At 40.6% G+C, this 20,899-nt stretch overlaps 2 protein-coding genes across 12 annotated transcripts in view; one reads left to right on the top strand and one right to left on the bottom strand.

Moving 5' to 3' along the window:
• Positions 1-15,507, top strand: part of fanca (FA complementation group A) — a 58,436-nt gene extending 42,929 nt beyond the window's left edge. For 2 of the 7 annotated variants that reach the window (XM_077515528.1, XM_077515527.1), the window contains 8 exons: positions 1,180-1,295; positions 1,407-1,563; positions 3,095-3,157; positions 13,819-13,912; positions 14,200-14,281; positions 14,887-15,019; positions 15,100-15,195; positions 15,281-15,507. In XM_077515528.1, coding sequence (XP_077371654.1) covers positions 1,180-1,295; positions 1,407-1,563; positions 3,095-3,157; positions 13,819-13,912; positions 14,200-14,281; positions 14,887-15,019; positions 15,100-15,195; positions 15,281-15,382 — 843 coding nt within the window. In that variant the 3' untranslated portion in view covers positions 15,383-15,507. The other 5 variants (XM_077515529.1, XR_013282734.1, XR_013282732.1 and 2 more) reach the window with 5 other exon arrangements.
• The window catches only part of znf276 (zinc finger protein 276), a 29,355-nt gene continuing 23,141 nt past the window's right edge, over positions 14,686-20,899 (bottom strand). For 3 of the 5 annotated variants that reach the window (XM_077515534.1, XM_077515533.1, XM_077515536.1), the window contains exons 8-11: positions 20,397-20,472; positions 19,082-19,199; positions 17,845-17,944; positions 14,687-16,638 (exon numbers count right to left, since the gene is read on the bottom strand). In XM_077515534.1, coding sequence (XP_077371660.1) covers positions 16,362-16,638; positions 17,845-17,944; positions 19,082-19,199; positions 20,397-20,472 — 571 coding nt within the window. In that variant the 3' untranslated portion in view covers positions 14,687-16,361. Of the gene's footprint in view, positions 16,639-17,844; positions 17,945-19,081; positions 19,200-20,396; positions 20,473-20,899 lie in introns of all 5 variants that reach the window. The other 2 variants (XM_077515535.1, XM_077515537.1) reach the window with 2 other exon arrangements.

Below are 20,899 nucleotides of genomic sequence, written 5' to 3'. Positions count from 1 at the left end.
AATTCCTTTTCTTCTAACATTGCTTCCATCTTGAATTTGCAAAATCCTCTCAGTCACTGTAAAATGTCATAATCATTATCTATACTGTATGTAGGTCATTGACGGATAAGGATTTTATCCTTATGCTTTTAGACCCATCACAGCTCATTTAGTATAAAACACAATATTTATTGTTTATTATTATCTACAATTTAGGACATCTATAATTTAGGACATAGATCTTTCATGGAAAGCTTTCTGCAATGGTCGCACCAGATGATGATTGATCGCACCACATATTTTCAACTCAGATCAAAGTTATGAATGAGGCTAACAATTAGCTATCTAAGAAAAACAAGCTGCCTAGTCACACAAGAAAAATTATCGATCCATCCATCCATTTTCTTGACCGCTTATTCCTCACAAGGGTCGCGGGAGGGTGCTGGAGCCTATCTCAGCCAGCTCTGGGGGACACCCTGAAATGGATGCCAGCCAATCGCAGGCCACACAGAGACGAACAACCATCCACACTCACAAGCACACCTAGGGACAATTCGGAGCGCCCAATTAACCTGCAATGCATGTCTTTGGAATGTGGGAGGAGACCGGAGAAAACCGGAGAAGACTCACACAGACACGGGGAGAACATGCAAACTCCACCCAGGAAGGCCAGAGCCTGGCCTCGAGCCCGAGACCTCAGTACTGGGAGGCAGACGTGCTAACCACTCCACCACCATGCCGCCCAAGCAAAATTACATTAAATATATTTGTTGGACAAAATTAATATTCATTTTTTTTTCAGATAATGCAACGTGATGTCCAACACCCCCTTTGAGGTTTGATTCCAAATCTTAGTGAGGGGTGGAGCAAGAGTCTCATTTCCTGTTGAGTTACGCTTTAAATGCATTTCAAAATAAAATTCACAAAGTGTTATTTCTTTTTAGTCACACCACATAATGATAATTCATTTGTGTTTTTATATAATCTGAACAACAATTATTTGATAGGACTTTCAGTAGCGTGATCCGTACATATTGGAACTCTCCTCTCTCCTATGCCCTCTGCATTTTTTACTTTATCTGTAGATGCTACTTTTTCCTTGGCGTTTATTCTCCTCTGTTTATGTTTAGCTTTTTTCATCATTCTGTCATGAGTTTCAAACTGCTATTTGTGTGCTGTTGTCTATATGATTGGTTGTAGTACTGGTGGGAGCAACTGTCTGTAGTGCTGCTGTCATTATGGTGTCGTCTGCGTGATGGAGAGACTCCACCAGAGCAACTACAGCTCATCACAAATAGTCAAACCTGGGCCTGTAGGTAAGAATATGATATCAATTAAAACAAGTCAATTATTTGATCCATCTTTCAGCAAACATTTATTGTTATTTGGTAGCACTTGTAATCATTTTGATGTGTTCTTATCTGCAGTTTAATGAGGGGTCAGTTGCTGCAGATCCCCTCAGCTCCATCACTCTTGTTAGCCTCCAGCCTGTATGTAGGCTTGCAAAGCCAAGCTGAAGGCAAGCAAAATGTCAGCGACCCTCTGACTGTGTTGAAACCAGAGAGGGACATAAAACACAGAGAGGTAAAAATGTTGGAATTTTAGAAATTGGCTGTAAAATGTTCACATTATCGGTTATCAGCACCAAAGCAGTACCTAGGTCTTGTAATAATAATTTAAAAAATTGTATCACTGATTTATAGCGCATTTCATACACAAAGTAACTTAATATACTTCATATTGTAAGTAAAATTACAGTACCGGTTGCCAGAGCCCTAGCTTCAAGCAGGCACATGAAATGCTTATACATACCCTACAGACAGCATTAACTTGCTTCATATATTTGGATAAATTCATGTAGCACTGCCATGCATCTATCCATTGAATGGCGCCCGCTGACCAGTATTATCATGGACAGCATTTACAGTACATACACATGCAGTATTCATGAGCGGTGCGCAGTAGCAGCAATGAACACAAGCAGCCAGCCAACACATACCTCCTCCAGTGCCACTACGCAAGACCTGTGTTGCGTTTACTGACACTCAGACATGAGTGCGAAACAGAATGTATGAAAAATATAATAATAAAACAGGAGATCAATTTTAGAGATTCATGCCTCAAATGGGGGGGGGGGCACAATCTTGGTGGGCGGGCACGGACCTCTATGGCCTGCCCATGGTGACGGGTGAGCAGTACAACATTTTGAAAAAAACAAAAAAAAAACATTCAAGAAATGTAAAAGCAATGTAAAGAATTACAAAAAGAACATTTTCCAAAACCTAATTTTAAAAACACCTTTTTTTTTTCAGCATGGATTTAAAATCATTTATACTTTATTTTTTTTAAAATAATTTCATGCATTCATTATTATTCACTTTGATAATCATGAATGCCAGAAAATCAGGGGATTGCATTATACACAAGTAACACAAGTAAATAGTATGTATGGGCGGCACGGTGTCTGAGTGGTTAGCACGTCCGCCTCCCAGTTCTGAGGACACGGGTTCGAGTCCAGGCTCCGGCCTTCCTGGGTGGAGTTTGCTTGTTCTCCCCGTGCCTGCGTGGGTCGTCTCCGGGTACTCCGGTCTCCTCACACATTCCAAAGACATGCATGGCAAGTTAATTGGGCGCTCCGAATTGTCTCGGGGTGTGCTTGTGAGTGTGGATGGTTGTTTGTTTCCATGTGCCCTGCGATTGGCTGGCAACCAGTCCAGGGTGTACTGTCCAAAGCCAGCTGAGATAGGCTCCAGCACCCCCCGCGGCACTTGTGAGGAATAAGAGGTCAAGTAAATGGATGGATAAATAGTGTGTATATTTTACTTTAAAGAGTGAAATTAATTTTAAATAAATAAATAAATAAATAACGTGAACAATATATTATTAAATGAGCCAGTTCTTGGGGTTTGGCTCTCAACTGTTTGCAGTTTAAAGGGGAAGTACATCAGACCCATACAACTCAAAGAACATAACAAACAACATACACGACACAACCTTTGCACTAATGTTTTGATTTTTAATCATGGACTTTTTAAGTCATTGTTAAGTCATTTAATGACTTAAGGTGACTAACTACATATTCTCATGATGTGGCTTTTTTTTTTTCTTCTCTCAGGTTTTAGTTTTCTTGCTTTTCCTGTGTGTGAACAATTACGTGTCAGCCCTCCTCCATCCTAAGGTGAGTGATACTTGTTCAAACCTAAAAACATACTCCACAGAACCAAAGTGAGTAGCCCACTGGATGCAAAAAATTTTAAGTTTTTGAAGTCCAATAATCCTGGCTTAGCAGTTTTCTGCACTCTGACTAAAATGTCAGCATTTCGTCCTACAAGAACTCCACCCAGAACTTGAGAAACAAACAAGGCTGTTTTATTCTGCATTTGCAAAATGCTTGTGCACATCATTATACTTTAATTATATATCAAATCAAGTAAAATAAATAATTTTACATATTATATTTCTTCTCTGGGCACTCCGGTCTCCTCCCACATTCCAAAGACATGCATGGCAGGTTGATTGGGCGGTCCGAATTGTCCCTAGGTGTGCTTGTGAGTGTGGATGGTTGTTCGTCTCTGTGTGCCCTGCGATTGGCTGGCAACCAGTCCAGGGTGTCCCCCGCCTACTGCCCAGAGCAAGCTGAGATAGGCGCCAGCACCCCCCGCGACCCTTGTGAGGAATAAGCGGTCAAGAAAATGTGTGTGTGTGTATATGTATATACATACATACATACATACATATATATATATATATATATATATATATATATATATATATATATATATATATATGTTAGGGGTGTGCTCAAAAAATCGATACGGCAATTTATCGTTGCGGGACTCAGAATGGAACAAGGGCAGCCATGCAAAGAGATCATCGCCAGATTATGCCTAATAATATGCACACAACAACTGTGTGCTTACGAGCGCTAACTTTAAGTTTTACGACATTGCGCACCGACACCAAGACGGTTTACAACACTATGGGCCCCATAGTATGGGGCCTTTTCACTAAAGGTTTGCGTCGCCTTCGCACGGCGCTAACCAGTAAAAATGGAGCAATCCGGGAGCGCCTAATTCATTAAACACGTGCAGATGGGGAAATCCGTCACTAAGTGCGCGGCCAACCAGATTGTGCCACGATGGGCCGGTGTTATTTGTGCATATGTAAATTGGGTAATTTGCATACATTTGACGCAAAATATGCCCACCCCAATGCAAATGAGACTCATTGATATGCAACGTCTAATTCACTAACGCCTGCGCAAATAGCCACACCGCGTTTGCGTGACGCAAATAACGTTTTTGGAAAGCATGATGTAATAACCTGCCTCAACCTCGATCCTGGGATCATGACAGCAGTGCATGCCATTTGCGGCACAACAAACGCGGCTGATAACACAGACAGAAGGGGTGTTCTCAAAAAATCGATTCGGCAATATATCGTTGCGGGCGTCATTACAATACGCGTATCGATACGCAGGCGTCAGAATCGATATTGCTCATTAACTTTAAATAGGCAGTTAACGGTTAGCCTTTGCAGCTTGCATTGTACCTAAACAATAAAAACCAGCTGCGTCTTTGAAGTTAATTGCCTTCAATTAATGCAAAAATAGCTCACCAGTGAATTGGACACTGTCTTGTCAAGAAAAATGAAAGCAGAGGAAGAATATCAACATTTATATACGTATAAACTTAACATGGCACATGTCTTAATGTACCAATTTTTGTATATTTTGTTTAAAAACAAAATAGAATGTGTTACATGGAAAAACATGCTGTTTTTATTTCCCCAAATATTTCAAATAAGCATATTTTAATAGTTTGATATTTTTGCTCAAATTGGCCAATTCCTATTCAAAAGGTTTCCCAGTGTGTCTGTGAAAGCTGCTCCTTGCCCTGTAATGCGTACACATTTAGACCAGGTATGCCGCTTGGTGGTAAACCAGAAGAGCTGCTAACAAAAATATTTTTGTTAGTCAGCATAACAAACATATCCTTTAGGTATACATATGACTGTTATTATAAAGTACAAGAAAATTAATGTTATATATCGGGATATGTATTGCCTTGAAGATCAGGTATTGGGATACATATGTATCGCGATACGTATCGTATCGTGACCCCTATATCGTGATACGTATCATATCGTGAGGTAGGCGGCAATACCCAACCCTAATACATATATATATATATATATATATATATATATATATATATATATGTATGTATATATATATATATATATATATATATATATATATATATATATATATATATGTATGTATATATATATATATGTATGTATATATATATATATGTATGTATATATATATATATGTATATATATATATATGTATGTATATATATATGTATGTATATATATATGTATATATGTATGTATATATATATATATATATATATATATATATATATATATATATATGTATGTATATATATATATATATATATATATATATATATATATATATATACATATATATATATATACACATACATACATATATATATATATATACATATGTGTTGCCTCCACGGCTTTTTTGATGTAAATTAGTTTATTGCTTTAAATTGTAATGTTAAAAATATATATTCATGTTCGTTATATAAAAAGGATTTTTGTTTGGTTTGTAATTAACAATTTGATTTATGTTAGAAGGAAAATAGTATCGTTTAACATATTTCCGGTTGTTGATGTCGTACTTCCGGTTTTCGATGACGTACTTCCGGGACGCCATCTTGCACGAACAGAGACAACACATGGGCCGAGCCTAAACACTATCCAGCGCCATCCACGTAGAATTGTCAGGCAGGAATGCCGTAAGTTTCATTTTATTATACTTTGTACTTGCTAGCATGGATATTAATGTTTATTTTCATCGAATCATCGTTGTGATGAGATCGATGCACCTTGTTTTCTTTGTGTTGACGTTACAGTGTGGCGATTGGCTTGGTGTTTTTGTGTTTACAGTTTTCACCACATGCTTATGAAGACAATTAAACGCTGCAACTCCACTCCAGGGTCTTCATTTGTGGTTTAGCTTGGTGTCACCAACATCTCTGTTGAAAACACTACAGTGAAAAGGCATCATTCGATGATTCTTCGTGGTCAAAATGGCTTTCAGTAACAGGTCCGTTCGCAGTTCCAGGACAGGCCACTCATCTGCATCAGTGGTAAGCGCTGCCCAGGCTCGAGCCAAAGCGGAGGCTGCTAAGGTGAGAGCGTCGTATGCAACCAAAGAAGCACAGTTGAAGGTGGAAAAGGCACGAAGTGAGTTGGAAAAGGCCAAACTCGATGCAGAATTAGAAGTGTTGACACTACATAAGGAAGCTGATGCTGCCGTAGCTGAAGCAAAAGTGCTTGAGGAAGCGGAAGCAATCCAAGAAGACTCCGAAAGCAGACAATCACTAGCAGAAAAAGAAAAAATTAAACGCACAAGTGAATACGTGCAATCCCAAATAGACAATGAACAGTCTCCACGCCTTCAAGATTTACCATCTTCCTCTCGCCAACGAGTAAGCTCACCCACCACATTTGTGACATGGCATCAGGCCGATGAAGACAATTTAGAGCTCCCTCCAGTCAGCTCCGAACCAAAGCTTACAAAGGACATTGTTACTGCTCTAACTAATCACAACATATCCAAACATGATAGAGGCGAAACAAAACGCAAATTAGACGAAACAAATTACTCTCTCAACCCATTCAGCACACCATTTACGCCACAATGTCCCACCCCAGCCAGCATCTCACAGCGAGATGAGCCATTTGCCCAGTATATGGCGCGGCGTGATCTGATAACTTCAGGCCTTTATCAGTTCGACGATAGACCAGAGAATTACAGAGCATGGTACTCTTCATTTACTGGTGCAACAGCTGAAGTTCAACTTAGTCCTACTCAGCTGCTAGATCTGATGACAAAATGGTTAGGGAAAGAGTCAAGCGAACAGGTGAAACGCATTCGTTCAGTATACGTCAACAACCCCTTGTTCGCTTTGCGTAAAGCATGGGAGAGACTGAATGAATGTTACGCAGCACCCGAGATAATTGAAAAGTCACTTTTCAACCGATTAGACAGTTTTCCAAAAATAACAGCCAAAGACAACGTCATGTTGCGTGAGCTAGGAGACCTGCTGCAAGAGATTCAAGGTGCCAAGGAAGATGGATACCTCCCTGGTCTGCTATTTCTAGATACATCTCGTGGAATTGGACCAGTAGTAGACAAACTCCCATATGGACTTCAAGAAAGGTGGATGTCCCACGGCTCTCAGTATAAAGAGGAAAATCAAGGCTGCTTCCCACCTTTTGAATATTTTTGCAAATTCATATGCAAAGAGGCAAAAAAGCGCAATGATCCCAGTTTTAACCAACATAACAGCCAAATACAGCTCAAATCAGAAAAGTGGAACTTTAAGAGTAGTAAACAGATTGCTGTACACAAAACCGATATTTCACCCCTTAAAGACCTTGACAAGAACTGCCCACTGCATAATAAGCCTCATCGACTCGAAAATTGCAGAACATTTAGGAAAAAACCACATGAGGAGAGAAAAGCCTTCCTTAAAGAGAGAGGAATATGCTTTAAATGCTGCGCTTCAGACACTCATCTTGCAAAGGACTGTCAGTCTACAGTAAAGTGCTCTGAATGTAATCGTACCAGTCATGTCACAGCCATGCACTATGGTCCTTCATCACAGACTAACGAGGCTCCTCCACTGGCTCAAGAGAATGGCGGGGAGGAAGAAAAGGTAGTGGACGTCACAACAAGCTGCACAGACGTGTGCGGTCTAGGCCAGCTAGGTCGTTCATGTTCCAAAATATGTCTCGCACGGGTGTACCCCAAAGGTCACAAGAACAAGGCTATCAAAGCTTACGTGATATTAGATGATCAGAGTAACCGTTCCTTAGCCAGAACAGAGTTTTTCGAAATTTTCAACATTAAAAACGAGCCGTTGTCTTACAACCTTAAAACATGCTCTGGTATTGTTGAAACGTGGGGCAAAATGGCGGAAGGTTTTCAAATTGAGTCACTGGATGGGTCAGTAGTTGTCCCTTTACCACCGCTCATTGAGTGTCAAGACATTCCCAACAACAGGAGTGAAATTCCAACTCCGGGTGCAGTGCTACACCAGCCACACCTCCAGTCCATAGCAAAGTACATCCCAGAACTTGACCCTAACGCCGAAATACTTCTGCTATTAGGACGTGACATTTTACAGGCACATAAGGTCAGGCAGAGAATTAATGGCCCTCACAATGCGCCATTCGCCCAACGCTTAGATTTAGGCTGGGTCGTCGTCGGAGAGGTGTGCTTAGGTAAACTGCACAAGCCAACAGTTAGTTCTTTCAAAACAGTTGTACTGGAAAATGGTCGCCCTACTATTTTTGAACCATGCAACAGTCTTGTTCAACTGAAGGAAACACACCACACAAACAGGTCAAGAACGGCACCTGAACAGACGCTAGGACAAACAGTGTTCAACAGGACGGAAAATGACAACAAACCAGCTCTCTCAATTCAGGACACACTCTTCCTAAAAATCATGGACGATGCTATGTGCAGAGATGAAGATAACAGCTGGGTCGCCCCACTCCCTTTTAAAAATCCTCGCCGGCAACTGCCAAACAACAAGGAACAGGCCATCGGTAGATTCTCATCCCTAAGACGTAACTTAAGCAGGAAACCTGAAATGCAGGAACAATATGTGACATTCATGGAAAAGATCTTCTCCAATGACCATGCTGAAATAGCACCTTCACTAAACGAAGGGGAAGAGTGCTGGTATCTTCCCACATTTGGAGTGTATCACCCACAAAAAAAGAATCAAATCAGGGTTGTTTTCGATTCAAGTGCCCAGTTTGCCGGTGTCTCGCTCAACAATGTTCTCCTTACAGGCCCCGACTTGAATAATACGCTGATTGGGGTATTGCTCCGCTTTCGGAAAGGGAGCATTGCTGTAATGGCCGATATACAGCAAATGTTTCACTGTTTTAGGGTTCAAGAAGACCACCGCAACTTCCTTCGCTTTCTGTGGCACAAGGACAATGACGTGAATAAGGAAGTAATCGATTATCGAATGAAAGTCCATGTATTTGGCAACTCGCCATCTCCAGCCGTAGCTGTTTACGGACTACGCAAGGCCATCTGCGCAGGAGCAAAGGACCATGGTGCCGACACTGTCAATTTCGTGTGGAGGCACTTTTATGTAGATGATGGCTTGATCTCTGTATCCTCCCCAGCAGAGGCGATAGACTTGCTTCGAAGAACTCAAGCTTCACTTGCTGAATCCAACCTGCGCTTGCACAAGTTCGCTTCTAACTCACCTGAAGTCATGCAAGCCTTTAGTCCCGAAGATTGTGCACCATCTGCAAAGGACTTGAATTTAGATGATGACGAAATGCAATCACAGCGAAGTCTTGGCCTCATTTGGGAGACAAAGACAGACACATTCACTTACTCAGTTACTACTACAACCAAACCGTTCACTCGACGGGGTGTACTATCGACTGTCAACAGTATTTTTGATCCACTTGGTCTATTAGCACCATTCACGATTCAAGGACGAGCTCTCCTCAGAGAGCTCACTGCAGAATGTTCAGATTGGGACACACCACTCCCAGAGGTCAAACAAAGCAAGTGGGAGACATGGAGAAATTCTCTTCAGGACTTGAAGGAATTGCATGTCCCTAGAGCTTTCACATGCACCTCACTCAGTACAGCAACCCGCAGAGAACTTTATCTATTTGCAGATGCTTCAACTAAGGCGATAGGAGCTGTAGCTTATTTAAAAGCAGTACAGACAAATGGTGAAGTACAAGTCGGATTCATAATGGGAAAAGCCAAGCTTGCTCCCCTGTCAGGGCCGACAATACCAAGGCTCGAATTATGTGCTGCAGTCTTGGCAGTAGAAATGGCTGATCTCATCAAGGAAGAGATGGACTTGCGTTTTGATGCAGTGCATTTCTATACAGACAGTAAGGTAGTGCTGGGCTATATATGTAACATGTCAAAAAGGTTCTACACATATGTCCACAACAGAGTACAGCGGATTCATCAATCGTCAAAACCCGAACAATGGCACTATGTGCGCACTGAGGAAAACCCAGCAGACCATGCATCCAGGTCCTTGTCAGCAGCTCAACTGGTAAAGTCCACATGGTTCACCGGACCAGTCTTCATCCACCGTCCTCCCACAAGGACAACACAAGTAAGTGGAATGTTTGACTTGATTGAACCAGGAAAAGATTGCGAAATAAAGCCAGAAGTTAAATCGTACGTCACATACCTCCAACCGCTCATCACTAAACGTTTTGAGCACTTTTCAACATTTAAGTCCTTGGTCAGAGCAACTGCAAATCTTATCCACATGGCAAAATCCTTCAACGGCACTAACCTAAACAGTGAATGCAACGGCTGGCACAAATGCCATATACCTCGAACAACCGATGAGATGGCTCAGGCAAAAAACTTCATCCTCAAAGAGACACAAAAGGCTCATTTTGAGAAAGAGCTTTCTGCAATGGCTGCCAGGAAGCCAATGCCAAAACAAAGCTCCTTACAAAAACTCAACCCAATCTTACAGAATGGTCTAATTTCTGTTGGAGGTCGACTCAAACACTCAGAAATTGATAACTTGGAAAAAAGCCCTGTCATCCTTCCCAAAGGCAGTTACGTTTCTCTCTTGCTCACTCGTCACTACCATGAGCAAGTGAAGCACCAAGGTCGTCACCTGACGGAAGGAGCAATTAGATCTGCTGGCCTTTGGATTTTAGGTGGCAAAAGACTAGTCAATTCAGTAATCCACAACTGCGTAACATGCCGCAAATTACGTGGTAAACAAGAACAACAGTACATGGCGGACCTTCCACCAGAACGACTCAAAGCCTGTCCTCCCTTTACCTACGTTGGCCTCGATGTCTTCGGGCCTTGGTCCATAACTACCAGACGCACCAGGGGCGGGCAAGCTGAGAGCAAACGGTGGGCCCTCATGTTTGCCTGTATGAGCTCGAGAGCTGTACACATTGAGGTGATCGAATCTCTAGACACATCTAGCTGTATAAATGCCCTCCGTCGTTTCTTTGCACTAAGAGGTCCCGCAAAACAGTTGTTTTCTGATCGTGGCACCAATTTCATTGGCGCTTCAAAGGAATTAAGAAAGGATAATTCCATGCAACAGTACCTAACCGACCAGGATTGTAGATGGGAATTCAATCCGCCACACGCCTCCCATATGGGAGGATCTTGGGAGCGCATGATTGGCACCGCCCGAAGAATTTTGGACTCAATGCTCCTCCAAAATAAAGTGCAACTGACGCATGAAGTGCTGTGTACACTCATGGCCGAAATCACAGCCATTATCAATGCTAGGCCACTTCTTCCAGTTTCGTCTGATCCAGAGAACCCCTTCATCCTATCTCCGTCGATGCTCATTACGCAGAAATCTTGCCTGTTACCCCCACCTGGAGACTTCATGGACAAAGACCTGTATACCAAGCAGTGGAGACAGGTTCAAGCTCTTGCCAATCAGTTCTGGACACGCTGGAGGCGAGAATATTTGCCCACATTGCAACAAAGACAAAAATGGACTGAGTCTCGCAGAAATCTACAGGTCAATGATCTAGTGCTGCTTAAGGATAAGCAGGTCACAAGAAACAGTTGGCCCCTGGCAAGAGTCACCGCCACATTCCCGAGCAAAGACAAACGAGTGAGAAAGATTGAGGTAAAGGCGTGGGACCAAGGCACTCTAAAGACTTTTATCCGACCAGTGACAGAAGTGATTCTTCTTCTGCAAAAGGACTTGAATGTGTAATGTTTTGAGTATAGTGGCCTCGAGAGGCCAGGCGGGGAGTGTGTTGCCTCCACGGCTTTTTTGATGTAAATTAGTTTATTGCTTTAAATTGTAATGTTAAAAATATATATTCATGTTCGTTATATAAAAAGGATTTTTGTTTGGTTTGTAATTAACAATTTGATTTATGTTAGAAGGAAAATAGTATCGTTTAACATATTTCCGGTTGTTGATGTCGTACTTCCGGTTTTCGATGACGTACTTCCGGGACGCCATCTTGCACGAACAGAGACAACACATGGGCCGAGCCTAAACACTATCCAGCGCCATCCACGTAGAATTGTCAGGCAGGAATGCCGTAAGTTTCATTTTATTATACTTTGTACTTGCTAGCATGGATATTAATGTTTATTTTCATCGAATCATCGTTGTGATGAGATCGATGCACCTTGTTTTCTTTGTGTTGACGTTACAGTGTGGCGATTGGCTTGGTGTTTTTGTGTTTACAGTTTTCACCACATGCTTATGAAGACAATTAAACGCTGCAACTCCACTCCAGGGTCTTCATTTGTGGTTTAGCTTGGTGTCACCAACATCTCTGTTGAAAACACTACAACATATATATACATATATATATATATTAGGGGTGTTAAAAAAATCGATCGCAATATATTGCGATACTACTGCACGCAATTCTCGAATCGATTCAATAGCCAGCCGAATCGATTTTTTAACATCCTTTTTTTGATGGAAAAATATTCAACAAAACGTCTAACTTTGATCCCTTAAGCATGGAAGAATGTTATATTAATGGAACATTAAGCCTTACTATTTTATTTCAATGCTGTTCTAACATGAAAAAGGTTACAACCTGTTTGTTAAATACAGTGGCTCACAGTTATAACACTGAAGTTTGAGATCAATAAGTAATACATTTTCTTACAAATCTTACAGTGTACATGTACAAGTTTACTAAATGGTATTTTCTAAATTTGAGTAAAAAAAAAAATCGCAACAATCGACTTGTAAATTCATATCGGGTTCGAATCGTGACTTATGAATCCTGATACGGATCAAATCGTCAGGTATGAGGCAATTCACACCCCTAATATATATCAATTCATTTTGGTTATTAATTTATCTCAACTTGTTGATTGATCTTGTCTAACCGCTTAACCTCACGAAGGTCGTGGTAAATATTACATACACATACAGTACATTTGACCTTTTAAATTAGTACAAACTATATCTAATTATGAATCATATAATTTTTAAATGAGAATATATTATTTTATTATTAGAATAAATAATATGGACATACTGTAACACATTTGAGAAAAATATTTTTTTTTACTGTAACTCATTCACGAATCACCTCGCCCATCTGTCCATTTAAAAAATGTAATATGAACCTTAAAAGTTTGTCCACACCTGAGCTGAATGGATGTCATTTTGCTCGGCTTAAATGTGATACAATGTATGGATGGGACGCATAACATCACTTCTTCTGACCTGAACTGAAATGTTCATCTTTTTTTGTGCTTAGTTCACATAAAATCAGGTTTTAGTTTGCAAATAAATGACGCGAATATGTAAATAAATTTATATTTAATTTTATATTTAATACAATGGACCCCCTCATAGTTCTTTCTTCAATATTTTTTAACATGTTTGTTAGCATACTAAACACATCTTGAATGTTTGTCAATGTTTTTTGAAGTGTTTGTTTACAATTCCACCCCCCAAAAAATGCTTTTCAGTGGCTGTCAATTCCACACATTTTTGCGATCTGTGGGCCGCCCAGTCGCCCAATCATCAGTTAACTTTAATGGTTAATCATTGAGCAAATTATGCCTTCCTGTTTGAATAATGTTTTGATGTTCAATTTCAATTGCTTCAAATTATATACTGTTCACAGTATCTGCAACCCTAATTTGCACCAAACTCAGATTTGATTCAAGGCAATTTCGGTTCAGGTCTGTTTGCTGAATTCCCCTCTTGGTTTATAATGTCACGTGCTTCTGTTTCATAGGAGTGCTCCCATCAGAAAGCCTCAAGCCTATGCACGGAGGTCCTAACTCTGCTGGTGAATTCTGCTGACTGGCTTCTAATCTTTAAATCTAATGGTAAAACTTGTTCCTTCTCTGAAAATCAATCTTACTGGAAGAAAAAAAAAAAAAAAAAAAAAAAAAAAAAAGACACAATAGAGCTACTTGTGGAGAATGGAAACAACCTAAGTTTATTTGATTGGAAACATAATACTTGTACTGTGTTACATAAATGGTTTTCAGTGTGTTTTTGTGGTAATTTATAGTAAATGGAAATAAAAACTTAATGCATATATTTGACTGTTGGTGAGCTACTCTGGTAGTTATAAATGTAATTGAAAATAAACAAACCTAACTTTCCCTAGACGCTGAAATAGGTGATTACTACAGTATTACCTTGGTGGCATCGGAACGATTTCATCAATTGATGCCGTGGGCCTTTTACAGGTTAGTATTTATTAGGGATGTAATGATAAGGGCAATATCGTGATATTAAAACTTCCACAATATCGTCGTCGTCATGTTCACAATATTTAAAAGGAACACATCTGTTAAAAAAACTCAGGTTGATTTCCATTTGTGCAGTTCTGGCAGCCTCTAGTGGATAGTTTTTATTAGTGCAATTTAATTTTCATCCGGGATGTTTTGGCCTTCTATATTTCAAATCTATGCTAATTGTCAGATGAAGGGGAACCTAATTTGCTTGTGAAGCGATCAATGTGTGCTTGCATTAGCAAGTAAGTGCCTCAATATTGTTATTAGAGATTGTAGGTGGTTTATATGCATTGATGTAATGTACAAAAGTACAATATTGTGCTTTTTTTAGTATAAGCTTTTTTAATAATAAGCCCCCCCCACACACACACACACACACACACACACACACACACACACAATATTGTGATAATTATCGTATCGTGACCTTCATATCGTGATAATACCGTATCGTAATGTTTGGATATTGTTACATCCCTAGTATTTATAGAACCTGCCTCGGGAAAATGGATTAGTAGCCCCTATATGCCTATTCATGTATTGTATGTGTGTGTAAGCCTGTTGCTTGAGCAGAGAACCGAGCTTCAACAAAAAGCCATGCATTGTCCAGGCTTTCTCAACACTGCTGTCTCCTGCTACATCAGACTGCGCCAGCTCTACTTGGATGGGTCTTCTATGACTGAAACCCTCGTAAGTCAGTTGACCATGCAAGCCTCCAGCCATATCTCAATGGAAATTCACTCTCTTTCTATTTGTAAAACTGATGCCAGATGGATTCTTGCCTAACTCTGAGCCTTGCCAAAAGCTTCCTGCTGAGGGCCATTTCTCAGACACCCCCTTCCACTTTCTCCAGGAATATCAGACAGGTAAAAACACAACACAGTCATCATAAACTCCCTTTGAGTTATTTCTCTGCTTGTAATCTCTCTTCTGGTGTGTTTCCCGGTGTAGCTGGAGTCTCAGTGTGTCGAATTTGACCCAGAGGTGGCAGCTGCTCTGTCAACACACTTGGACCCGCACAGGATTAGTCCAGAGTTGCCTTTCCTCGAATAAGGCAACTCTGGCTCAACAGTCTTAGTCCACATAACTGCAAGATATTACAAATGGTTTTCTACCATGTGCTTGCAGGATACATTACAAAAAAAGGCTTGTCAGATTAAACCACTACTACAGTAAGATATCTGCATTTTACTTATACATCTTTTTTGTACAGACTATACAGTGCTTATACAAATGCATATGATCTCAGTCACCAATACTAAATGAATGGCTTGCCTCCTCTCTGAAAACAAGCTTAAAAAATGGAATACATGGTTGCAAAGGCAAATGGACATTTGAGAGCGGCACATCAGTCATATGAGTAGCTCATGAGTAAAGGCCTCAGTATACTTCGTGGAGCTGCGTTTGCTTTCCCACTTGTGTGCAATACACATCACAATACACATCGGTGTCTGCTGTAGTTTCACTCCATTTCGGGCTGTTGCTACGGCTGGGACGCCACAGAGTGGCGATTCCTCTGCATTTTATGACAAATTCTGGAAGTTTAATTTAATTCAGAAACACGAAACAAAGCCGGGGAGAGAGTCGGCTCATCACCGTGGCAATTATTTATTGCCAATTTGCACCGGTGTTGGCCGTAAACTCGCCAAAACACAACAGCCACGCTCATAGCGAACAGTTTTTTTGTTGTTGTTTTCCGCCCCTCGTCCCAGGCACATATTCACATGCACAGCCGTGGTCTCCGAGCAGGAAGTCGATTTACGCCGCCAAACAGTTGCCTTCACGGAAACTATCTGGGCGAGGGGGCGGGGAGAGAGAAGAAAAAGCCGAGTACGCCATCGAACGGACCAATCACAAGCGAGCTACACCCCGCCATCTACGGCGTGCAAGGATTGGCGACGTGTGCACCGCAGCCGGCCACGAGCTACGCGGCACTTAAAATTCATGGCTCGCGTAGATCATGTGATCTACGCCGGTCATTAACGCAAGAGCAAACGTGGAGGCATAAATCTAGCTTAAGTCTTTGTTGACATCATCTGTCTTGTTCTTGTGGCATTGCGTCCCCGCTCAGCATGATGTTGTGCAGGCTGGAGAATGCCGAGTGGGGCTTCTGTTGGTTGGCTGCTTTCTGCGACTTGGTTTGAGTCAGCGGGTGGACCATGGACATGTGAACGTTGAGATTATGGGCCTTCTCAAAGCGCTTGCTGCATACTACGCAGGCAAAATCCAGGTCAGCTTCTGCCTTGTGTTTTGTCATGTGATATTTCAACGATGCCCGCTGACGGCATTGGAAGCCACAAACCTCACACCTGTAACAAAATGGTTTTTTTTTTCCAATGAAATACTTGGACTTTTTAAAAAAAAAAAAACACTTTTTTTCTTTTTTTTAAAAAGATACATTCAATTCTAGAATTCGATTTTAATATTTTATTTCTTACAATTTTGATGATTATAGCTTCAATATGATCAATCAATGTGTATGATATGGCTGAATGAGCTGCCATTTTTCTTATTGGGAGAGGAAGTCAACCCAAAAATGTTATATGTGCCCCCACCAATCTGATTAATATTGCGTTTGTGGAATATGAGTTAAAGGCGCAGTCTGCCGGTTTCACTCAGGAAAATGCACTTTTTAAATACAGGATTTAAACAAACAAACTACTTCTCAATTTACAGATCTGGGCTTTTCTTCACGTGTGGGGGTGATTTTGTCCTAAACCCCCACACCCCCAGCCTGTATTTTGCCATTTTGTGTTTGTTTTGTAAACAGCGGGACGTTTCTGTGGAAAAACAGTGTTTACACCCCTCCAGCCAATCGAAGAGCGGGGGGGTGGCGTGTCGCAAACGGGGCCGGGCGAACGTGTCTGCTGCGTGATGTCACTTCCGCGGCAATTTGAAAGCACACACGGATTTTTTTTTTTTTTCTTCACTCACTCATTCACATACGTAAGCTTGGGTGAGTGTGTGAGTGAGAAAAAAATAATAATCTGACCCCGACTTCACTGACGGACTACAAGTGACGTCACTCTACAATGGCGAACACTTTGGAAACACAGACTGAATGGTAAAACACAATTTTCTTAAGTATAAAACTAGATGACTTTCTTCATTCATAAATATAACGTCACATAACGCAACGTACGTGACAGTATGCCGCTATCTCCCGGCATGAAATTATACAGTTACTTACTGAACTGTATGGAATGCTTATGAATTAAGATTAAAAACAATAAATGAAGCAAAATTGCGAAAAGGTAAGTTTGCTGGAGGTCAAATGAGTTTTGAGGACCAAAATAAAAAACAATTTATCACTATCTGCCATTTTGGTTGTTTACTTTCGCCTCCAACGCTTTCAGGTCGGAACTGGGAAAAACCAACTCGGATATATCCGACTTCTGACCATCCTCGAATGCAGCAGACTCGTGGGGCTGCGTAGAACATATTATTGTCAAGAAAATGTTTGGGTTGACTTCCCCCATAAGGCCAAGATGTTCTATTTTCAATATAGTACTTACTGCAAAGGTTTTACACCTGAATGTCTCATTTGGTGAACTGAAAGGTGTTTCCTCTGCTTAAAAGTTTGTCCGCACTGGTCACAGATGTAGTTCCTCTCTTCTGGAGAAAAAAAAAGAAAGAAAAATAAACATGCCATGTTTCATTTATAGCCTAGTTCAGCTCCTCGGTCAAGTAAGAGTTGCTTGAAAGGCCTAAATTAAGGATGTCAACCTCATTTGTAGTTCAGGGGCTACATGCAGTCAAACTTGATGTGAGCTATTCAAGTGATTAACAATTTAACAGGCTCTGTTCACACTGCAGCTCAATTCTGATTTTTTTAATTTTTTAAATTTTTTTATTTATTTTTTTTGCCCATATGCAACATGTGTCTGATTTTTTTCAAATCTGACCTGGGCCTCTTTCGTTTGTGAATATAAATCGGATATGTGTGCGATGCGTCTCCACTGTAAACACTCATCCGTACACATCTGACCTGTACGTCATCAAAAGCCTGATCGCGTCAGGGGAGAGTGCTTGGAAGGGAGGCTGCTGCCATTTGTCTGTGAATCTGCAAAGCTGTTTTGAGTAACCAACCGCGCTAACTTTAGATTTGTCTTCAATGTAATCACACTTGAAACATTAAGTATAAAGTTGACATTTGTGGCGATAGTAGAAATTCAGCCTTGCCGACGGTTCATCACGCGCGACAATGACGCAACGTCATCCGACATCTTCCATAGATGTCTCAATTAAATGAGATCGAGGAGTGTCACCTCATTTCCCCAAAATATTTCTTCCTCTTCCAACCTCGATACTCTGGCGATATGAGATGAAAAAATTAACCCTTTACACGCTTTTTGTACACGTCATTCGACATGTGCTATATGCAAATGAGTGTCATCACACGTGCGCTGCGTTCATATAAGAAGTTGCATTTGTTTTTGTAATGAGTACATAAAAAGATTGAATTTAACAAAAAAAAATCTGAATTGGGCAACTTGCAGTGTGAATATAGCCGTAAAGCGTTAATCACAACATGGTTTTTTTTCTCCCCTTTGGTTTAATGCAAAGCAATACAATTACATTAAGAAAATAATAAAATATATATTTAATGAACTGTCATTTTACAAAGACTTCTTAATAAGCATGTGCAATTTGTTTCAGGTAAAAAAACAAAAAAACATACAATAAACACAAACACTTGCTGTGTATCGACTTGAAGGTGGACCCAGGTTTTATTGATGAAAGCAAACATACCTGTGTGGATCATCTTTACATGTCGTTGCAAGTAACGGTCAATGGTGAAGACCTTGTTGCATCCAGGATGGGGACACGGTCGCTCTCGTACCTCTTCATGATGCTCTTTGATATGCTTCTGGAGGGAATGACAAGGTGAAAACAAAGACTTACTTTAATACACAATCACACTGCTGTCTCTGGCTCCTAATAGGAGAGTCAGTCACTGTGAACTGTTAAGCACTTGTGGACACAGAAGTGTGTTGGTGTACCGGTATTTTGATTGGGACGTATCAAAGGGCACAAATCAAGCCAGACACATTTGATCTGATTTTTCTTGTATGTAAATTTATTGTTCCCCCAAAATACAGCCATTAATAGCCAAATCCCTGGCAACCCGAGTGTCTGTGACTAATACGGTAAGTGTTTCAGGGTCTATATTAGTGAACGGGGAGCAGCTGTGTTAAATTTGGTGTATAGCTCTCACAGCAGATGTGTAAAATTTGGTATTACAGCTTTCATATGCTCTCATACTAGTAATTTAAAAGTTCGACCTGGCAATTAATCCTTAGATGGAAAGTGGGGGAGCATAAAGGTCTTGAATACAGCTCCATAATGTCATCATGGAGAAGTGGAAGAGGTTTCCAGTGGAAACCTATGGTGAGTCAAAGCAGTGCTGGGAAAATAATGGCAAAAATATTGACATTTCGTGAATTTTCTCTTTAGGGTGTACTCACTTTTGTGGAGGGGGTTTTGGTATTAATGGTTTTATTTTTAGTTATTGTGGGAACAATACATTTACACTATTGTATAAAAGTTATACTTGTATACAGCCTACTTTTTATGTGTCATTTTTTCCAGTGTTGTGACTGTCCCATGAAAATAAATGTAAAGCATAATACTGTATGTATATATATTTTGTCCTTGTATCACATTAATTACAAATTAATAATTAATTTAATATTTGGAATGATATGCGGGACAAACATAGAGATTTTGCTGCACCCTTTCAAAAGTATTTTTCCGAGACATTAGAGTAAGAAATTCACAACTGTGAAGTGATCTTATTTTTCTGGTGTTTGAATCACAAATCTGACAATCAATCATTTGTACACTGTCAGTGATTTATAGACTCAAACCTCAAAACACGACCGTGCAAATTGCGATCGATTTTGTGCTGGAAGGTCACATCTATTCCATTGCGTAGTGGCTCATTAAATTGATTCACAATCATTACTACTTCCTAATTGAAAAGTGTGACCGATTTGTGGTTAAACATGATGAGTGTAGAACTCGTGTACAGTGCCAGAGAGCTAGAACTAGTCAGGGATCTGACCTTTAAACCATCAGGAGCTCGATAGACAGCGGTACAGCCCTGATACACACACTTGTAGATGTTGGGCAGCTCCTCCCTGAATACAGAACACAAGAATGTTTCAGTTTGAACCAATGGCATTGTAACAACCCCCAACTGTTGTTTGCATTACAGCAGTGGTTTACAAATGCAATTTGGAAAGGGGATCATATGGCCGTCCTCGTTTCCTATAACAGCGTACATCCAAAATATCAATGAAGAGGATAGTCAGGAAGTCGAATCTCAGATTCAGGAGGAACAATGCCACTTTCGTCTCAGCTGTGGAACAAGTAGACCAGCTCTCCACCCTCAGCAGGGTCCTCGATGATGCATGACAGGCAGCTCACGAAAGCAGCCTACATGTGTTTTGTAGACTTGGAGAAGGCGTTCAAACGTGTCCCTCAGGGGTTTCCGTGGGAAATGCTTCAGGATTATGGGGTACTGAACCCCCATACGGGTTTGGCCCCTTATAAGTACAACTGATG

The sequence above is a fragment of the Festucalex cinctus genome, chromosome 3 (genome assembly GCF_051991245.1).
Source record: "Festucalex cinctus isolate MCC-2025b chromosome 3, RoL_Fcin_1.0, whole genome shotgun sequence".
NCBI lineage: Eukaryota > Metazoa > Chordata > Actinopteri > Syngnathiformes > Syngnathidae > Festucalex > Festucalex cinctus.
The sequence above is the reverse complement of the archived record's forward strand: the minus strand, read 5'-3'. Positions and strand labels throughout refer to the sequence as shown.